This window comes from Microtus pennsylvanicus, chromosome 11 (assembly GCF_037038515.1).
Source record: "Microtus pennsylvanicus isolate mMicPen1 chromosome 11, mMicPen1.hap1, whole genome shotgun sequence".
Lineage (NCBI taxonomy): Eukaryota > Metazoa > Chordata > Mammalia > Rodentia > Cricetidae > Microtus > Microtus pennsylvanicus.
Window position 1 is genome coordinate 914,054 of NC_134589.1, and position 19,565 is coordinate 933,618.

A 19,565-nucleotide genomic window follows, 5' to 3' on the forward strand; every position below is an offset into this window, starting at 1 on the left:
GGTTCTCTGTGGTCAGCTCCATACTCTGGGCTGCTGGCCACTTTTTCAGGCCAGTGTGTCCCTTCTCACTTCCTGAATGCCTGTGGAACAGCTGGACCCCAAACCAGTCAGTCCATCCCTCCTGCCCATCCCCACAGCTGCAGGCTCCCAGAGTTTGAATCTGCTTCCTTTTCTCCTCCAAGTCACTGGGCGGAGGCGCCACATCTCACCACCTTCTTTGGGGCTTGATCACCATATGTCTGGAGACTGCAAGGCCTCTTCTTAACGTCCAGAGATATCTGTTTGTCCCTGTGCAGTGTGCCAAGTGAAGGACCAGTGTGGGGAAGGGATTGGCTCGCTGCATAGCCTCAGGTCTTTGCCCTAGTGTCCACTGTATTCATGTGGGCACAGATTTTCTAAGTGCAGGTCTCCTCGCAGCTCGCAAGTCACTTGGGATGTAAACACACCCTCTCCAGGGTCACCCCATCTATCTCCTGCCCCTCAAGAATATCTTCCCCAGAGTGCCCCAGTTACATCCATGACCACAGACTCCTCCTTCCACTGTCCATGAGCCTAGACACTGGGCTGACCTTGCAGTACTGCTAAGCCACAAGGAGGCTGGAGCCGAGCTTGGAGCTGGCTCAAGACTGGGTCCACAGCAGCCCTTCCCTCCAATAGTGGACAGCAGTCTCCGCGTCTCACTATGAGGCTTCTCAGACGCAGTCTGCAGATCAGGCTGCAAAACCTCTTTGCAAGGAGCAGGTGTCAAATGCCAGCAATCTCCTTGAATCTGGGACCTTTTCCAGGTGGGGCCCAGGAGACCAGCTAGGGTTTGTCTACAAGATGTAGGGCCCTGGTGAGGATCAGCAGAGCAGACTCCATATGTCCTGGGGCTTTACTGTGTGGCTGACCAAGGACGTCAGCCCTGGAATTCTGCTGCTGCTATCTCCATCTTAACCCTGCATTTCGTTCCTGCCACACACCCCAGGGCTGTCCTAAAGTACCTCTGGCCTTGACCCCTTCAGGGAAGCTCCCCAAAGAGCAGCCCTTGAACCCTGACACAAACCCCAGCTCCAGCCAGGGTTTTCCTAGTAAAATCCCGGACCTTCCTCCAGTGTTCCCGGGATGCAGAGAATGCAGGGCTTCTAATTAAAACATGGCGGCATCACTGGGAAACTCACGGCTCTGTTATGTGAGTTTAGAGTAGTTCCTGAAAATTGAGCTGTTTCCTACAGAGTGCCTGGCAAGGAACTGAACAGACTGCCTCCTCTAGTCCCTCCCCCAAGGCTTTCAGTTTCCCAATTAGTCGGCCAAATCCAGAGCTTCTGTGGCAGCTGAGGCGGTAACATTGGAGAACTTGCTGCGGAAGGAGCAGGTGAGGGGAACAGGGATTTGAGGACGACTGGATGCTCTGAGGGTTGAGGGTTCTGTGGGGTGGGAATGGCTGCCTCAGAAAAGAGATGAAGGAAAGCAGAGTTGAGCCACGGTCAAGGTGTCAGGATTCGGGAAACAGCGGGAGGCAGGATCAGGGCTGTGTCAGCATTAAGCAGGATCTGTCTGTGTGTCTTGAAGTGCCTCAGGCTCAGCTCTGGAGGAGTAGCAGCAGCTCGAGGTTCTTCAGCTGAGTTGGGCGAGGAGGAAGAAGTTCTCTCTGCCCTCTAAACATGCATGGTAGAGGATTTGGAGGATGGGAGGATGGACATTGCGCTCCAGGCCTGTGAATAAGAAAAAGATGAACTCACCCAGTAGCACCGATTCCTGCAGAGTGTCGTCACCTGCAGGTTTGTGTGCACACCTTCATGTGGGATCCTGAGCCTTTGCCCTTGCTCATACCCACATCCTGAACACTCACACATACCTGCGTGGACACTTACACATGTACACATACACATGCACATTTATGCATGCACACTTACACAGGCAGACTTACACATGCACACTTACACATACACTTGCACACTTGCACATGCACACGTACACATGCACACTTACACATGCACACATACACAGGCAGACTTACACATGCACACTTACACATACACTTTTGCACACTTGCACATGCACACATACACATGCACATTTATGCATGCACACTTACACAGGCAGACTTACACATGCACACTTACACATACACTTGCACACTTGCACATGCACACGTACACATGCACACATACACATGCACGCTTACACATGCACACATACACATGCACGCTTACACATGCACACTTACACTTGCACACTTGCACATGCACACATACACATGCACCACATGCACACTTACACATGCACACTTACACATGCACACTTACACATACACTTGCACACTTGCACATGCACACGTACACATGCACACTTGCACATGCACACGTACACATGCACACGTACACATGCACACTTACACATGCACACATACACATGCACACATCCACATGCACACTTACACATGCACACTTACACATACACTTGCACACATACACATGCACGCTTACACATGCAGACCAGACACCAGGGTGCTCTGTGGCTCCTTCTCCCTCTCATTATTTCCTTTGAGGACATCACGTTCTCAGACCACCTCCCACCTTCTAGTTAATATCTGTCTTGAGTATAAGAGTTCCAGCCAGGAAGCCAAGCCTGAGCTGGTTCCCTCAGGGCAGCTGTTCTGTGTCTGGCCAGTGAGTCTCTAAAAGGGTTGGGGTCCTTGCAAGGAGGGGTCCATCTGCTCCCAGCAGGCGTGCCGGCTTCCTGTGCCAGCTACCCTTCCTAGCCACATGCCAGGAGCATAAACTTCATGGAACTTCGCACTGAGTGGACCCATAACAACAAGCCACTAACATGAAAGAAGTACTGGCTGTCCCCCTTCAGGCGGTAAACGAGCCAGGGCCCACCGTGCTTCTCACTGAGCTGTACCGAAGAAGGCCAGCTGACTGCCAGCTTCTGGCCTCGTGTCCTAGAGGTGATTCTCGCCTGGGTCTGTGATACTGACCCTGCTGGGCTTTCACGTCTCCCAAGGGATTAGAGTAGGATCTGTGGGGCTAAAGTCTTCAGTCAATGGCTGGCCCTTGGGATTATGTCTTTACATATTTCTAAGCAAGAGAGACCCTGGTCTACCCTCTGCCTGCTATGCCTGGAACTGGGTTGGGGAGCTGGGGTGCATCCCTGTCTCTGAAAAGTCATCTTCAGGCAGCGAAAAACCTGTGGCCCAGGAAGCAAAAGTCTACTGAAGTCGCTGCCTGAAGATGACCTTTCGGAAACAGGGATGCACCCCAGCTCCCCAACCCAGTTCCAGGCATAGCAGGCAGAGGGTAGACCAGGCTCTCTCTTGCCTCGAAGTATGTAAAGACATAATCCCAATACACAGCCCATTTTTGGCTTTGGACAGCACCCCAGAAAGGGCCCACTCTTGATCAGTTGCAGTTCTGTGAACAGAAGGGAGGCCCAGGGACTCAGCAAACCCACAGCACACTCAGCAAAGTCTCTTAGGGGTTTTCCTTCTGGCAGGAACTTGGGGGAAAGTGTTTCACAGCGCTGTCTCAGGGAAAGTGTTAGGTAGATCTTGTCAGAGGTGGAAAGCCCCCTCAAGAGAGTCGCCACACCTTTCTAGTTTCCGCCCATCAAGTTCCCAGCAACCCAGAATGCTGGAAAACTGGTTATGGTGCTCTCCTGATCATAGGCAGGGGTGGGAAAAAAAGCACAAAGAGGCACACTTGTAGCATGCAAAATAGGCTCTGGCTAACTCCCGATTCTACAGAAATAAGGAGCAGAGTTAAGTCTGCCGGGAGATCTAGAGGAAGATAAAAACCAAGGAGATTGTTTAGCCAGCTGTTAGTTTGGGTGTCAAAGCTGCTTGCTGAAACCTGCAAAGTAAGAAGGCAGATGCCCAAGTTAGGGCCACAAGGGCTTGAGCATCAGGGTTCCTGGTGTAGTGGATGGTCAGCCCTGCTTAGCCAGTGTCCCCTGACATGCTGCCCACAGCAGACTCTCAGAGTCATGGTTTTCAACACGACTTCAGGAAGATTGTGTGGGGGTGGGTGGGTGCATATGTACACACTGTGGAGGGTGTTGCCCCTCAGGCACTGACCACTTTCCCTTTTTGAGACATGGTCTCTCATTGGCTTGGAGCTTATCGAGTAGGCTAGGCTGGCTGTCCAGCAAGCCCCAGGGATCTTCTTATTTCCACTTCCCCTGTGGCAAGGTTATAAGTGTGTGCCACCATGTCTGACTTTTTCTTTTTAAATTAAAAGATTTTAATTTTATGTGCATGGGTGTTTTGCATACATTTCTGCCTGGCAATATATATGCATATTGCACCTGGGTGCCTGGTGCCCTTGTAAGCCAGAAGAGGCCATCAGATCTTTTGGGACTAGAGTTACAAGCTATGTTAGGTCAGCATGTGGGCACTGGGAATCAAACCTGGGTCCTCTGGAAGAGTAACGTGCATTCTTAGCTGCTGAGCCATTGCTCTAGCCCTCATACCTGACTTTTTTGTTGTTGTTGTTGCTGTTGTTTTGTTTTTGAGACAGAGTTTCTCTGTCCTGGAACTAGCTCTTGTAGACCAGGCTGGCCTCAAACTCACAGAGATCCACCTGCCTGTGTCTCCCCGAGTGCTGGGATTAAAGGGGTGCGCCACCACCACCTGGCCTAATACCTGACTTTTTAATCTATGTTCTAAGTATCAAACTCAGGTCCTCTTGTTTCTTGTCACTGGTTGACCTATCTCTTCAGCCTCCGGTAAACATTTCAAAGCTAAAACTTAAAGCTTTGAAAGAAAAAACAGGCAAGGAAAGCATTAGGGTGTAGAGTTTTTCAGTCTCCAAGGAAAAGAGATGAGAGCGAGGAGTGACCAAGAAAGGAATTGGCCTTGTGTAAGAAAGACAATGTGCTTCTCTAAACACAAGTGTCTCTCAAACCAATCAGAATTCAGATACCGCGTGAGAAACTGACATAGCAAGGGCTAATTGCACAACTCACAACTGCAGGAATTTATGTCCTCATAGTCCTGGGTGTCAGAAACAGAAGCCACATTGCACAGGCTCAGGGAGGGTCTATTTCTGCCCTGAGGCTCCAAGAGACTGGGTATTGTGGCTGTGGCCTTGTGGCTGCGCCATCTCGTCTCTGCCAATGTCAGATGGCCTTCATCTCTGTGCCTATGTGCCAAATTCCTTCTCAAATGTCAACCCTGCTGGGTACAACTCACTGGATTCAGTACAAACCCATCCTGACTGACTACACCGTGGTGACTTAACTCCAAATAAGATCACAGTTGTCCCGTGGAGAAGAGTCTTGAGGGACAGGTGGTACCACGGGGAGAGGCAGAGGAGAGAGGGAGGTATTGTAACTAAGCTTCCCATGAAAATGTTCTCATTTGTGTGGATGTGCATGCACAAACACAGGACATGCTTGAAAGGTTGGTTTGACATGCTCCTGGCTTCTCTCGACTTGTGTCTATTGGGTAGTTTCCAGCATCTGCTTTTCCTTAGTTTTCTCTAGGTGAGAGGGGTGGAGAGAAGTGTGGTGCTGCTGAGATAGAGTCTCACACTCAGGCTGGCCTCCAACACGTAGAAATCCTCCTGCCTCGCCTTCCAGTGTTGGAACAACAGGGTGTGAGCCACCAGGACCAGTTTATCTCATAGCCTGGGAGCAATGTAGCGATTTAAGCAAACCATCCTTCTTACAACAAGCTAGAAGTAAGAAAAGGTCCCAGAGTGGTGGCCCATACCTCTCACCCCCGCATTCAGGAGGTTGAGGCAGGAGGACCTCAAGTTCAAGGTCAGCCAGGGCTATATAAAAAGATCTGTCTCTAAACAAAAAAAAAGAAAAGGTTATTGTTGGTTTGTTTTTCTGAGGCAGGGTTTCAGGAATCCCAGACTGGTCTTGAATTTGCTGTGCAATGGGAATTGGCCTTGATCTTTAAGTCTCTACCACCCACGGGCTAAGATAACAGGCGTGCAATATTATGCTTGTGCAGAAAAGCTTTTTAAAATAAGATAGAAACACCAGCTGCCATAAACTCAAAGGCACTCCAGCTGCAGTCCTGGAAGGACATAATACAGACCTAACTTCACGCTGTCACCCGGGAACAGCCTGAAACGCGGCCATTGGAGGGAGATTCCCCCTTGCCTTCCCCTGGAGCTTGGGAACAGGTTGCAGGTGAAGCAGCGGCAGTGTGAGTTGGAGTGGAGGTGGAAGTTGGTGTTGAACACAGGGTAGGGCAGGAATTTGAGAGTCTAGGGTTCCACTCCCATAGCCCAGAATGCTGTGCCTCTGTTTGGGTTTGTGTGGACTGTGGACACCAGGCACTGATATATATATAAAGAGAGAGAGAGAAAATTGAATGAGATAATAGATAATTTAGTGTGAACTTACTCACACTAATAATAATAGTAGTGGGTAATAGAATAAATACTTGTGAGATATTATTTATAGACAATTTACATTGGTATAGTTTTTTGTATATTAATACAAGTTCAAATTATATTTGTTTTTTCTGTTTACAATATTTGTACACCTATGCAAAGTTATTTTGTCAGATTGTATGCATGCATGTTTCTACCTCTGTCTAAGACATTTTGTATATAGATACAATTTTTAGGATATTTTCATATTGTATTATATAGTCCTACCTCTGATCAAGATACTTATACATTGTTTACATTTTGAAGTCATTTTCCTCATTTACTGCACAGTTGTTTATGGATTATTTAATATTCTGATATGAAGCCTTAGTCTTTAAGTTATATAGGTATTAAATATGATAGGTCAATAGTTTTTCATGTTTATTATACATATAGTCAGATTAATTAGGTTATTTGGATACATAGAGATTGTATTCTGCCTATATAGGTAATCTTCAACCACTTCAAGGATCTGTGGAACGTGGCATTTAAATAACTTAGGGTTCTGTTGACTTCAGACACAATTGCTCCTGACAGCACCTGTAGAAGGAGAGGCGGGCCGCTTCCTGCCACCTGGCGTGGGTGCCACTCTGTTGCAAAGATGAACGGTGAGCAGGCTGTGTCCTGCCCAATTCCTGGCCGCCTGGCTAATCCCCAAAATAATTACATGGAAACTGTATTCATTTAAACACTGTCTGGCCCATTAGTTCCAGCCTCTTATTGGCTAATTCTCACATCTTGATTAACCCATTTCTAATAATCTGCGTAGCACCACAAAGTGGTGGATTACCGGGAAGATTCTAACCTACGTCCATCTCGGGCTGGAGCTTCATGGCATCTGCCCAACTCTGCTTTCTTTCTCCCAGCATTCTGTTCTGTCTAATCCACCTATCTAAGCTGTTGTCCTATCAAAAGGCCAAGGCAGTTTCTTTATTTGACCAATGAAAGTAGCATATAGACAGAAGGACCTCCTACTCCAAGAACCAATCTATTCCTGAGACATTGTTGAGCACCAAAGACACTCCACTTGGAGTTTGTTTTCTTCTTGGCACAATTGGCCTTTGGGCAAAAAACTGCCCATGCCTCGACCACTGACAAGGTACATGGTATCCGGACTGGATAAGCAGGCCACAAGAAAAAGACTGCCAAACCTTGCCAAGACAGGATAAGAAAGTTCTAAAACCTTTCCTGCCTCTGAAAATGGCCTTAGCCAAAGTTGGTTGCTTCAACATTACAAATGAGATTTTGGGTGATTCCTCAGGTAGCTGATTGTCTCTGTCATATACTGCTTGCTTTGGAAGCTGCTTGATTGCACTTCCTATCTACTCAAGTAATATTATCTCCCTTCTCAGGCTTTTGATGGAGTTAAAGATTAAATAGTCTTAGTTACCTTCCTTTTACAATTTAGCCAAGCCATTTCCGATGTGAGACTTAGGCTTTTTAGAATAGAATGTTTATTAAACATGTAGCATGTGTCCCTTGATTTAATATTATTTATGCTGGTTCTAATTTTATACTTGATATCTTTTCCTATTGTATATAGTTTTGTGTTGTGTTTAAAAGTCTCTTATTTAGACAAAAGGGGGAGGAGATGGAGAATCTCTGTCAGCCAATGAACTTTAGGAGGTGGGACCAAGTTAGGGGTGTGCCCTTTTGGGAACCCAGAGAAAAACACCCGGGGAAGGCTCAGGGTTCACTCTCTCTGTGGTTCCTGTGCTACACATCTGAGTTTGGACTTCTCTTTCCTGTTTCGTGAGTTTGCCCCTTATAATAAAGAAAAATATAATTGGTCTTGTAGTATTTCTCGGCCCGAGATAATTCAACAGGTATGTCCTGTAAGCCTGTGACTGGGTGTAAGATATTAACAACAAAGGAGCTGCGTGGGGTGGCATACTGTGATCCGAGGCCAGAGTAGGCTACAAAGCAAGTTCCAGACCAGCCATAGTGTCATAGTGACACGCTATCTCAAGAAAAGAAAAGAGAAGAGAAGAAGAGAAGTCAGCAACACGGACAATGCAGATCAGGATCAAACAGGGATGTATGGAAATCCTTCATGGTTTGCTGTCAATCTTTCTCTCTATAAAATCACTCAGGTGTGGTGGCACCTGCCTATAATCCCAGCATTTATGAGGTTGAGGCGAGGAAATACAAACTTAAGGTCACCCTGAGCTGCATAACAAGATACTGTCTAAATAAACGAACAAATGAGAGACTTAAAATGTTCTCGCTGTCAGGGAAATGCAAATCAAGACAACTTTAAGATACCATCTTACACCTGTCAGAATGGCTAAAATAAAAAACACCAATGATAGCCTTTGCTGGAGAGGTTGTGGAGAAAGGGGTACCCTCACCCATTGCTGGTGGGAATGCAAACTTGTGCAACCACTCTGGAAAGCAGTGTGGCGGTTTCTCAGGAAATTCGGGATCAACCTACCCCTAGACCCAGCAATACCACTCTTGGGAATATACCCAAGAGAGGCCCTATCATACAACAAAAGTATATGCTCAACTATGTTCATAGCAGCATTGTTTGTAATAGCCAGAACCTGGAAACAACCTAGATGCCCTTCAATGGAAGAATGGATGAAGAAAGTATGGAATATATACATATTAGAGTACTACTCAGCAGTAAAAAACAAGGACTTCTTGAATTTTGCATACAAATGGGTGGAAATAGAAAACACTATCCTGAGTGAGGTAAGCCAGACCCAAAAAGAGGAACATGGGATGTACTCACTCATATTTGGTTTCTAGCCATAAATAAATGACATTGAGCCTATAATTCGCGATCCTAGAGAAGCTAAATAAGAAGGTGAATCCAAAGACAAACATATACGCATCCTCCCGAATATTAACCTTCATCAGGTGATGAAAGGAGACAGAGACAGAGACCCACATTGGAGCACCGGACTAAAATCTCAAGGTCCAAATCAGGAGCAGAAGGAGAGAGAGCACGAACAAGGAACTCAGGACCGCGAGGGGTGCACCCACACACTGAGACAATGGGGATGTTCTATCAGGAACCCACTAAGGCCAGCTGGCCTGGGTCTGAAAAAGCATGGGATAAAAATGGACTTGCTGAACATAGTGGACAATGAGGACTACTGAGAACTCAAGAACAATGGCAATGGGTTTTTGATCCTACTGCACATACTGGCTTTGGGGGAGCCTAGGCAGTTTGGATGCTCACCTTACTAGACCTGGATGGAGGTGGGTGGTCCTTGGACTTCCCACACGTCAGGGAACCCTGATTGCTCTTCGAGCTGATGAGGGAGGGGGACTTGATCAGGGGAGGGGGAGGGAAATGGGAGGCGGTGGCGGGGAGGAGGCAGAAATCTTTAATAAATAAATAAATAAGATAAAAAAAAATGTTCTCACTGCCCTGGCTCCATTCCCACAAGCAGTGAGATCCAGGCAGTTGCTAGCTCCGTGGGACTCTCTACAGAAGTGCCCATCATTCAGCCTGGTGCTTCTTGCTCGTAGCTTCATGTGTTTTCCGCAGCCTATGACACCTCACTGAATGGTGGTGGCTCAGAATCCTGCAGGAGTGTGGGTATTCAGGCAGGGACCCTGAGCTGTGCACCCCTAGCCAGGCTAGGACAGCCCCCCCCCCCACCGTGCTGTGCAACAGCCTCAATGGGCCTCTGACCTCTGTGCTTTCTTCCTCCTAGGTGTTGTTCCCAGACAGCTGGAAATGACAAGGGTCTCCTGAGACCTCCCATTCCACCACCTGCCCATGAAGACCTGGCCGTCATTGTCCGCTGTCCACACTCCCAGTATGTTCAGCCTTCTGCTCCTGGCTGCCTCACTGAACGCTCAGAATCAAAGTAGGTCTGGGTCTTCTGCTAGAGGGAGGGATGCAAGGGTGCAGACAGAATGGGAAGGACAGACCGAGGTCAGAGCCAAGTGATGTCTGCTGCCCAGGAGACTCAGCATCAAAGACTCACAGGAGGGTTGATGCCCCTGGGTTACACACGTGTGAGCTGTGAGGATGGCTAACAACGGAGAAAGAGCCAGCAACACTTGGAGTTGATGTTAGAACACCGAGGGGGTGCCCAAAACTATACCTAGGCTGCAAGGAAAAGAGGGTGTCCTGGCCAGTCAACGGGGGCAGGACATAACTGAAGACCTGCTTAACCTCCTCTGGATACATCCAGCTTTGTCCCACAGCCAGGGCACCCTCTGGACCCTTAATCAATTGGAGTGAGTATAGAAAATGGGGCCCGTGGGGTTCCCCCAACACAGCTCTCCAGATCTGACATCCCCAGAGAGGTCATGGAATCACTGCCAGTGCATTCATTCCCCACTGCGTGTGCCAATCTCTGACTCAATCAGTGTGAGATATCCCATCCTGTCTCTTGGAGGCCTCCGTACCTGGTTCACTGCCCACGGCCTACAAGAGCAGCCAGCCACTGTCCCACAGCTCTGCCTTTGCCCATGTGTGATCATCTTCTCCACACAGGCTGGGACCTTGCTAACTGCACCCAGGGCATACTGTCTGTGCCTAGAGACAGCCGCGCAGAGATGAGCTGTAACATCTCCAATAACTTCACTTATGTCACCATCTGGCTAGACAACAACATCATCTTCAATAAGACGCCCCAAGGATACTTCCGCCAGAAAGAGTGGGAGCTCCAAGTTCAAGGGGGCCAGGCACAGCTCGTGATCAACCGCACCCAGGATGTCCACACAGGGGTATACTTGTGGTACCTGCGCGGATGCCAGGGAGATTTCAAAAACATCACCCTGAATGTTTCAGGTGAGGTGGGGTCTGTGGAGTAAGGGGGTAAGAGGGGATAAAGGCTCCAGTATGTAGAGTGTGGTGATTTGGGGGACAGGAAGGAGGGCAGAGAGGAAGGCAAAGAGCTTAATCTGTCTGAGATGTAGAAAGGAGCTCCATTGTTCAGGGCAGAAGACCATCTAAGCCTTGACTGAGAATGTGCTTAGCTTTGGTGACCACAGAATGAGGTCCCAGTTCCAGGAGTACCCACACTACAGTGACCCTGTCCCCCTCCCCACAGCGTCTTCCACTACGGAAGCTTGCCCTGGACTTTGTGAGCCTTAGAAAAAGAAAGTTCAGCCAAGTATGATATGATCCCAGCACTCAGGAAGCTGTGAGGCAGGAGAATCATGAGTTCAGGGTCAGACCTTGTCTCAAAACAAGAACCAAAGAGCAAAGACCCACACACACTTCCTGTTCAAGCTTAATTCTGTTGCGATGACAAAAATCCATGACCAAAAGTAACTTGGGAGAGGAAAGGGTTAATTTCAGCTTATGAGCAATGTCTGTTATTGAGGGAAGTCAGGGTAGGAACTCAAGCAAGAACTTGAGACAGAAACCATGGAGGAAATTGCATCATAAAAATGCCAATCAGCCTAACTGTGAGGGTCACCCTCTTAGAAATACCCTCTAGCTTTTCAGTTCACTGTGTGACTGTCAAAGGAAGAACTGCAGCCAGGAGCCACCATTTGGGAATTCCACCACAAATAACCCCCTAATGGCAACAGACAAAGCCTTTGTCTCGATTTCTTTAGTAGATGTGGGAAAACTAATACAAGAGAATTATCCAAGCTGGTGATAAGATAACAATGAGTGTTCTAGAGACTGAAAGACACGGCAGAGACTGGTCCAAAAGAACAATGTTACTCAATTCCGTCCTACTGATGTTCTGTAGCAATATGGACCTAGTGTTACTAAGCAACCTGGGCAGGGTTTTTGTTTTTTTTTAAAAAAGAGAAGCATGTGGTTTTATTGTTGATGAACAATGCCCAATTGTATCAATAATAAAAATGTAAGTGTTTAAACTTCAAGAGAGACAGGGAAGGAAGGAAGGAAGGAAGGAAGGAAGGAAGGAAGGAAGGAAGGAAAGGAAAGGAAAGGAAAGGAAAGGAAAGGAAAGGAAAGGAAAGGAAAGGAAAGGAAAGGAAAGGAAAGGAAAGGAAAGAAAAGAAAAGAAAAGAAAAGAAAAGAAAAGAAAAGAAAAGAAAAGAAAGATGCTATTCACGGGGCTTCTGTCTAACCCTTCCTTCCTCTTCCTTCTCCTTTCCTTCTTTCTTCCCTCCATTCTGTCTGTCTCTCTATATCTCTGCCTTTCTGATTCTCTCTCACTCTCTCGCTCTCTCTCTATCTCTCTCTCTCTCTCTGAACAGGTCTCACTGTGTAGCCCCGGCTGGTCTGCCTACCTCTGCCTCCTAAGTGCTGGAATTAAAGGTGTGTGCCACTTAGCTAGCTTTCTTAGATACATCAAGACCACTTGCCCAGGGAATGATGCTGCCCAAAGTAGACTGGACCCTCCTACATCAGTTAACAATCAAGATAATCCCCCACAGACATGCTCACAGGTCAATCTGATCCGTGCAGTTCCTCAGCTGAGACTTCCTTCTCAGGAGGCTCTAGGCTGTGTCAAGTTGGCAGTTAGGCTAGCTATAATACTACCCTAGCAACTTTCATGATTCATTCACATGGTGGAAGTAACTGCAGAGGAACCCTGTCCTACCTACATCCCTCTGGTCACCCCTGTATCTCTCTAGAGACTGGTATACCCCGTGATGCCCATCCTTACTGCACCTAGAAATGAGTTCCTCCCAACCTGGAACCCACTGCCCACTCCATCTTCTCTGTGAAGTCTCCATGTCCCTCTTACCCTGCCCACACCAATTGGATCTGTCATAATCCCTGAGCCCCTGAAGGTGAGCCTGATGCTTGGTCCCTCCTGGGACCAGCCAGCCCTGCAGGACTGCAGCTGGAATTGGGGGTGCAAACACATAACATCCAACCTGATGGTATGTCTCTGGCAGAGCCTTCAAACAAGGATGAGCCCACAGACAAGAGGCTATCCACACCCCCCTCAGGTAGGTGTCCTAACCCTGTCCCCAGGCTTCTTAGCATCCCAGCTGCTCCTGATGCCATGGAGCCAAGTGCTGGCCACCTGGGACCTTTCACCCCTCCTGAACTTGCTCACCAGATGTCACTGCCCAGGAGGGTGTGGGGTCAGCGGGTGGTGAACAATGGACATCGTAGGACTGTGAACCAGGGAGGATATAGTAAAGGACCAGTGTGGCAAACATCACCCCTGACTACTCCTGCCCGCTTCAGACGCACTGATCCAGCCCAAGAGAGCTCCACTAGAGGACGGGCCTGAGACCCTCGCGGGAGTCCTGGTCGCTGTCATCCTGATCTTGGGACTCACAGGAATCGGCGCACTAATCTGCTACAGGCGCTACCGTTCAAGAAGTCCCCGTGGATATGTACTTCAGTGACTGACCTGAGGTACGGGTGGGGTCTTTCCGGGTCCTTACTTCGTACTTCCTTGGGGTGTCCCTTGAATTCTGCTTCAACAGGGGTTCAGAGGGATCATGGAGGTCACACAGGGCCAAGACCCCAGGTCCCACTGCAAGGACTTTTTCTGTCTTCTAATAGCAAAGAACATAAGTCCTAAATTGGGTTTGCAAGGATCATTTGTTCTCGGGGCTCTAGTCTGACCCTTGGACAGCCTGGGGAGCAGCAAGCAGTCTATAATCCTCAGGATCCTCTCAGGACTCTAGGGAACCTGTGGTTTCTGATCCAGGGTGTTTCAGACTTTTGGCACCCTGGAAGTAAGTTCACTGTGGGCTTAGACCCAGGTTCTGCTGGGAGGAGAAGTGTGAGAACAAGGTGGGTGTTCCCAGCTTAGATGGTATCACCGTGTCTGAGACGATGGACCACCTGTGCACGCCTGTGCTTCCCTGGACCCAGGTCTGAGCTCAGGGGCTCACCCTCCCCCTCTCCTTTCATCTCTCCCTGTCTATACAAGGAGGTTCTAAGTCTGTGGGCCAGCGGAAGCTGAAGGAGCTGCCGGCGGAGCTGATTCCAGAGAGAGGCCACCAGGATGGGCATGTCATGTTCTTAGCCCTTGGCAGCTGCTACGACTCTCTGGAACCCAAACACCACGAAGCCATTATCACATGCTTGGCAGAGCAGAAGACTGTTTATGTTTGCTGGGCACAGAACTTTCCCAAGGGTGGAACCCTTGGTTCTATGTAGAGGAGGGGAGAGTGACTCACTGAGGAAGGGCCTTGGAAGCTGGAGAACATCTGGGCATCTCTCATTCACATGAACAAGAAGACAGCTGTGGCACAAATTCTAATTAGTATTAACAATAAAAACCTGGACTCAGATCCTGGGTTAAATCTGAAAGATCAGAGAAGCAGAGCAGCCAGCCACTAGGGAGTTCTTACCTTTACCAATGCCCAGACCAAAGGAGTAATCAAAACCTCGGACTGCATCTGTCTCTATGAAGCCTTAGACTGCATTCTCAGAATTAACCCACAGACGGCATCTGAGCTCCTGTCTCCTCCCACCTATATTCCCCTCTCTCTGCCCAGCCATATCCCTTCCCGTCTCCACCTCCCTGGTGCTGGGATTAAAGGTGTGAGCCACCACCACCTGGCTTCGTTTCTTTTTGAGACTGGATCAGTTTGGTGAAGCCCACAGTGGCCTTGAACTAACAGAGATCTGTAGGCCTCTGTCTCCCAAGTCATGGGATTAACGGTGTGTGCCACCACTCCCTGGCCTCTAGTGGCTTAGCTCTGCACTCTGATCTTCAGGCAAGCTTTATTTGTTAAAACACAAACAAAATATCACTACATTCAGCCTCTGGACTATGGTCTTCAGTCATCTGATCAGCTCCTCAACTCTTTGCAAAAGTGAGAATTTCCGAGCTGCACAGCTCTTGACCCTCAGTGTCCGCACTCTCTTCCTCTTACAAAGGCCTGGGCTCCTTTTCTTTTGCTGGGCCCCTGAGGTCAATGTCTGTCCACTACCCAAAGATCTATAGTGCAAGCCTAGGCTGCACCAAGATTTGCTTCAAGTAGGAGGGGGCCACACACCTGCTTTCTGACTCACAATAGTAACCGATCTGGGAATCTCAAATATCCGAAATAGGAAGATTAGAAGTCTGAGATAAACTATCCCCCACTCCTGCCCCTGGAAGGTAGGGTGCCCTCAGGAATAGGGGTCTATGGAAGAAGGGTGTAGGTTCTTTCTGGCAGGTATCGCTCTCCTAGGGAAGGTGGCCAACCCTGGAACTCCCCAGCCCCAACCCAACTCCCTGATTCGTATCCATGCCCCACTGTCCTTTTCTGGCATTTGTCTCGGCTACAATCCTGGTTTTCCTTAAACATACATTAAAAAGGGAATTTTTTATAGAAACTCCATACTTTATTATTATTTTATTATCATTGTTGTTGCGTATGAACGTGGGTATGGGCATGCCAGGACGTGTGTGTGAAGGGCGTCAGCTCCTGCCTTTCACCTCGTTCTGAGGCAGTATTTCTCTTGATACTTCTGCTGGGCTGTATTTTCTAGCCTAACTTGCCCACAAACATCCAGACAAGTCTCCGACCTCTACCGCCTACCCTACCCTGAGAGTGCTGGGATTACACGCCACCACATCCGGTTTCTTCATAGGTTCTAGGATTGAACTCAGGTCACTGGGCAAATGCTTTTACTTGCTGAACCCCTTCATTGACCACAAGATATGCCACCCTTTAGACAATCACCTGGATGTAATCTTCAGATAGATAATAAACTAATAAAGAGACCAGCCGGTCAGCTGGGAAATACAGCTATCAAAAGCATAAAAGTCTACAAGAAACCTCACACGCTGGGGCCCGAATGAAAGCAGAGGCCAGAGATGCTGCCTGCTGCTTGTGGCCTCCAAAGCCATCTCTGTGGCTGCAGGAGGACCTGAGCTTCCCAGATCAAACTAAGGTGAAATACAGCACTTCAATGCTGTTCTTTGTTTGGGGCCATGTGTTAGTTACTTCTCTTGTTGTTGGACCAAAATACCCAACACAAGCAGCTTGGGAAAGAAAGGTTGATGTGGGCTCAGTTTGAGGATACCGTCTGTGGTAGCAGGGAAGGCCTTATGGCAGGAGTGTGAACATCATAGTGGGGGAGACCTGGTGGCAGAATGTGAACATTGTAGCGGGGAAGGCCTGGTGACAGAGGTGTGAACATCACAGCGGGGAAGGCCTGGTGACAGAGGTGTGAACATCACACTGGGGAAGGCCTGGTGGTAGAGGTGTGAACATCACAGCGTAGAAGACCTGGTGGTAGAGGTGTGAACGTCACAGCGGGGAAGGTCTGGTGGCAGAAGTGTGAACATCACACTGGGGAAGGCCTGGTGGCAGAGGTGTGAACATCACACTGGGGAAGGCCTGGTGGCAGAAGTGTGAACATCACAGCGGGGAAGGTCTGGTGGCAGAGGTGTGAACATCACACTGGGGAAGGCCTGGTGGCAGAGGTGTGAACATCACAGCGGGGAAGGCCTGGTGGCAGAAGTGTGAACATCACACTGGGGAAGGCCTGGTGGCAGAGGTGTGAACATCACAGCGGGGAAGGCCTGGTGGCAGAAGTGTGAACATCACAGCGGGGAAAGTCTGGTAGCAGGGGTGTGAATGTCAAAGCATAGAAGGCCTGGTGACAGAGGTGTGAACATCACAGTGGGGAAGGCCTGTTGGCAAAGGTGTGAACGTCACAGTGTAGAAGGCCTGGTGGCAGAAGTGTGAACATCACACTGGGGAAGGCCTGGTGGCAGAAGTGTGAACATCACAGCGGGGAAGGCCTGGTGGCAGAAGTGTGAACATCACAGCGGGGAAGGCCTGGTGGCAGAAGTGTGAACATCACACTGGGGAAGGCCTGGTGGCAGAAGTGTGAACATCACACTGGGGAAGGCCTGGTGGCAGAGGTGTGAACATCACACTGGGGAAGGCCTGGTGGCAGAAATGTGAATGTCACACTGGGGAAGGCCTGGTGGCAGAGGTGTGAACATCACAGCAGGGAAGACCTGGTGGCCAATGTATGAAGCAGCTCGAAGTATTGTGTTCACAGACAGGAAGCAGAAAAACCGAATGCTGGTACCCGGCTTGCTCTCTCTTTTCTGGCCAACCTGGAATTCCAATCCCAGCCCATGGGGTGGAGCCACCCACATCTTCCTCAGTTAAACTTTTCTGGAAACACTGCCTGACGCATCCAGAGAGGTGTGATTCCATGGTGATCCTAAATGCAATCAAGCTCCCCTGTTCCCTTCTTACACTGGGCGACAGCGTGAGGCCCTGTGTGCCCTGGCTTCTGAAGCAAGAGCTGTCACGTGTTTTCTAACCCAGTGAAGTATGCTGATGTAGCAAGATTCATCAAAAGTCAGTTCTGAGCCTCTGCAGAGGAGGGAAACTTCAAAGTCCATGAAGTTCCTCTTCCCCCCGCAGCGACAGGAACCCCAGAAGAAAACCTAGTCGGGAGCTTCAATTGTGCTCACTTTGCTGTGGCTTCTGTCTCCCCCGGTTTTCTCTTCTGGGCACTGAGTGGGAGCCAGTGCCACGGTGCTCTTCTGCTCTGGTTCTCTCTGTCTTCAAAGCCAAGAGAAAAGTCCTTCAGGACACAGAATTCCTATAGGGTCCTTCAAAGGCCACCTCGACAGATGCTGCCTGGTCCAAGCAGGTTTGTCCTCGTAGAGTAGGAAGCTAGTCCCAAGAAACTCATCTGTACCTACACTGTCCTGCTGTCCATGTCACGGGACCTCAAACTCACTGCCAGCACAGGGAGTAAGTCTGTCACTCAGGCAGGAATGTGCTCTGGGCCAGGCATCTCCGTATGATGATGCACACGCATTGACTATGCATGTGCACGAGATCTCCATGCACAGTGACACACACTGACTCTGTCATTAGCATTACATGAGATTCGGGGATAGTTCATGCTTCTACTGTTCTGGGAGGTCAGAGCCAGCAGGGTCTTTGACCTTGGGTCTGAACACAAGCCTGTCACTCTCTTCCTAGGAGAAGGGCCACTCTTGTGTCTCCTGGCTACCCATTGGTCCTGACCAATTGCCTCTGCTCTGCTCCTGGGGCAGTCACAGCCTGGGGTCGCTTCTTCAGGGCCAGAACCAGGTCTTCTTCAGCCAGGCTTAGTCTTTTAGTTCAGATGATGGTACAGATGTAAGGACATAGTCAGACCTCAAAGACCAAACTCCGCATAGCAGAGACCTCAGCTGCATTCAGATCCCTCCCTCTATCCTGTGTCCCCATCTTTCCTCCTGCTCCAGCCCCTAAGACTCTGCTAACGATCCCCTCACTCTGCTTCCCCTACCCCATCACTGATGGCTCAAGCCAGTCCAAATAGGTTTGTGAGTAACCCACGCCATTGACCACCTGGATACGGAGACACCTGTAGAACTCAGTGTCCCAAGAAGAGAACACACAGAAACATGAGCCATATCTACAGAAGATCCTGAGTGTGACCATGGGGTCACACACGCAACCCCAAGAAACATGAAAGACAAAGGCAAGGACTGGAGAGATGTCTCGGTTGCTGAAGGGATTGCTTTACAAACATGAGGACCCAGTGATCCCCAGAACCCATGTAAAAAATTTAAAAGCTGATTATGACGTGCACAGTTGTGATCCCAGCACTGAGGAGGTATAGACAGGAGGATCCCTGGAGCCACTGGCCAGCCAGTCTAACGGTGAAACCCAGGCCAGTGAGAGACCCCATTTCAAAAATGCAGAGGGTGCCTACGGTAGGATACTTGAAGTTGTCCTCTGTCGCACACGCGTGCGCGCGCACACACACATGTGCGAGGCGTGCGCACACTTAATTTAAAATAGAATCTAGCCACAGGAGAGAAACACCTACTACTCCTGAATTCTTAGCAGATCCTGCCGAAGAAATGGAGCTTGACCTCGGAACTTAAGTGTCTGGAAACCCCATGGATGCGAGTCAGCAGATGACAGAGCCCTTGGCAGAGGAGGCTGTGACCAGGGAACATGCAGAGAGCGTCTCCTAGTGGAGCTAGGCGGAACACAAGCAGCTGTGTCTACCTGTGAGACGCATATGCACCCCTGAGGAGACGTGCCCGATCAAGATGGTTTTCTGCACGCATGATCTCCAGAAGGCCAGACACACATCGTCTGTGGACATTGACACTAAGTCACCGGGGAAGACTTGGAATGTCTTGACCTGGCCGTGTAGTTTCAAAACACATGGACTAGTTTCACTTTCGCAGAAAGGCATTTTAATGGGGTGAGACAGTGGAAACCTCAGGTGCCCTTCCAGACTCTCCCTTACCACAGGGGTTCTAGTCCCACCAGACCAAGAACCCCTACGTCTAATCTGTCACCCAAAGCCCTGCCAGGAGGGATAATAAGATCGCGGCT

The 19,565-nt window shown here is 49.1% G+C and overlaps 1 protein-coding gene across 3 annotated transcripts; it reads left to right on the forward strand.

Moving 5' to 3' along the window:
* The first annotated feature begins 1,276 nt into the window (after positions 1 to 1,276).
* LOC142831742 (secreted and transmembrane protein 1A-like) lies at positions 1,277 to 15,561 on the forward strand. Of its 3 annotated transcripts, none has more exons than XM_075942119.1 (6): positions 1,277 to 1,354; positions 10,043 to 10,198; positions 10,834 to 11,130; positions 13,170 to 13,223; positions 13,468 to 13,641; positions 14,165 to 15,561. In XM_075942119.1, the coding sequence occupies exons 2-5, from the start codon at positions 10,108 to 10,110 to the stop codon at positions 13,629 to 13,631; spliced, it is 606 nt and encodes a 201-aa protein (XP_075798234.1). In that variant the 5' UTR covers positions 1,277 to 1,354; positions 10,043 to 10,107; the 3' UTR covers positions 13,632 to 13,641; positions 14,165 to 15,561. The 3 variants fall into 3 exon arrangements, with proteins under 3 accessions (XP_075798234.1, XP_075798237.1, XP_075798236.1); XM_075942122.1 differs by having other exon boundaries at positions 10,945 to 11,130; XM_075942121.1 differs by lacking the exon at positions 13,170 to 13,223.
* Positions 15,562 to 19,565: the final 4,004 nt, after the last annotated feature.

Coding starts and splice junctions, on each gene's coding strand:
- LOC142831742 (XM_075942119.1), top strand. CDS start 10,108: ATGAAGACCTGGCCGTCATTGTCCGCTGTCCACACTCCCAGTATGTTC. Junction 10,199..10,833: donor ACTGAACGCTCAGAATCAAA/GTAGGTCTGGGT, acceptor TTCTCCACACAG/GCTGGGACCTTGCTAACTGC. Junction 11,131..13,169: donor CATCACCCTGAATGTTTCAG/GTGAGGTGGGGT, acceptor TGTCTCTGGCAG/AGCCTTCAAACAAGGATGAG.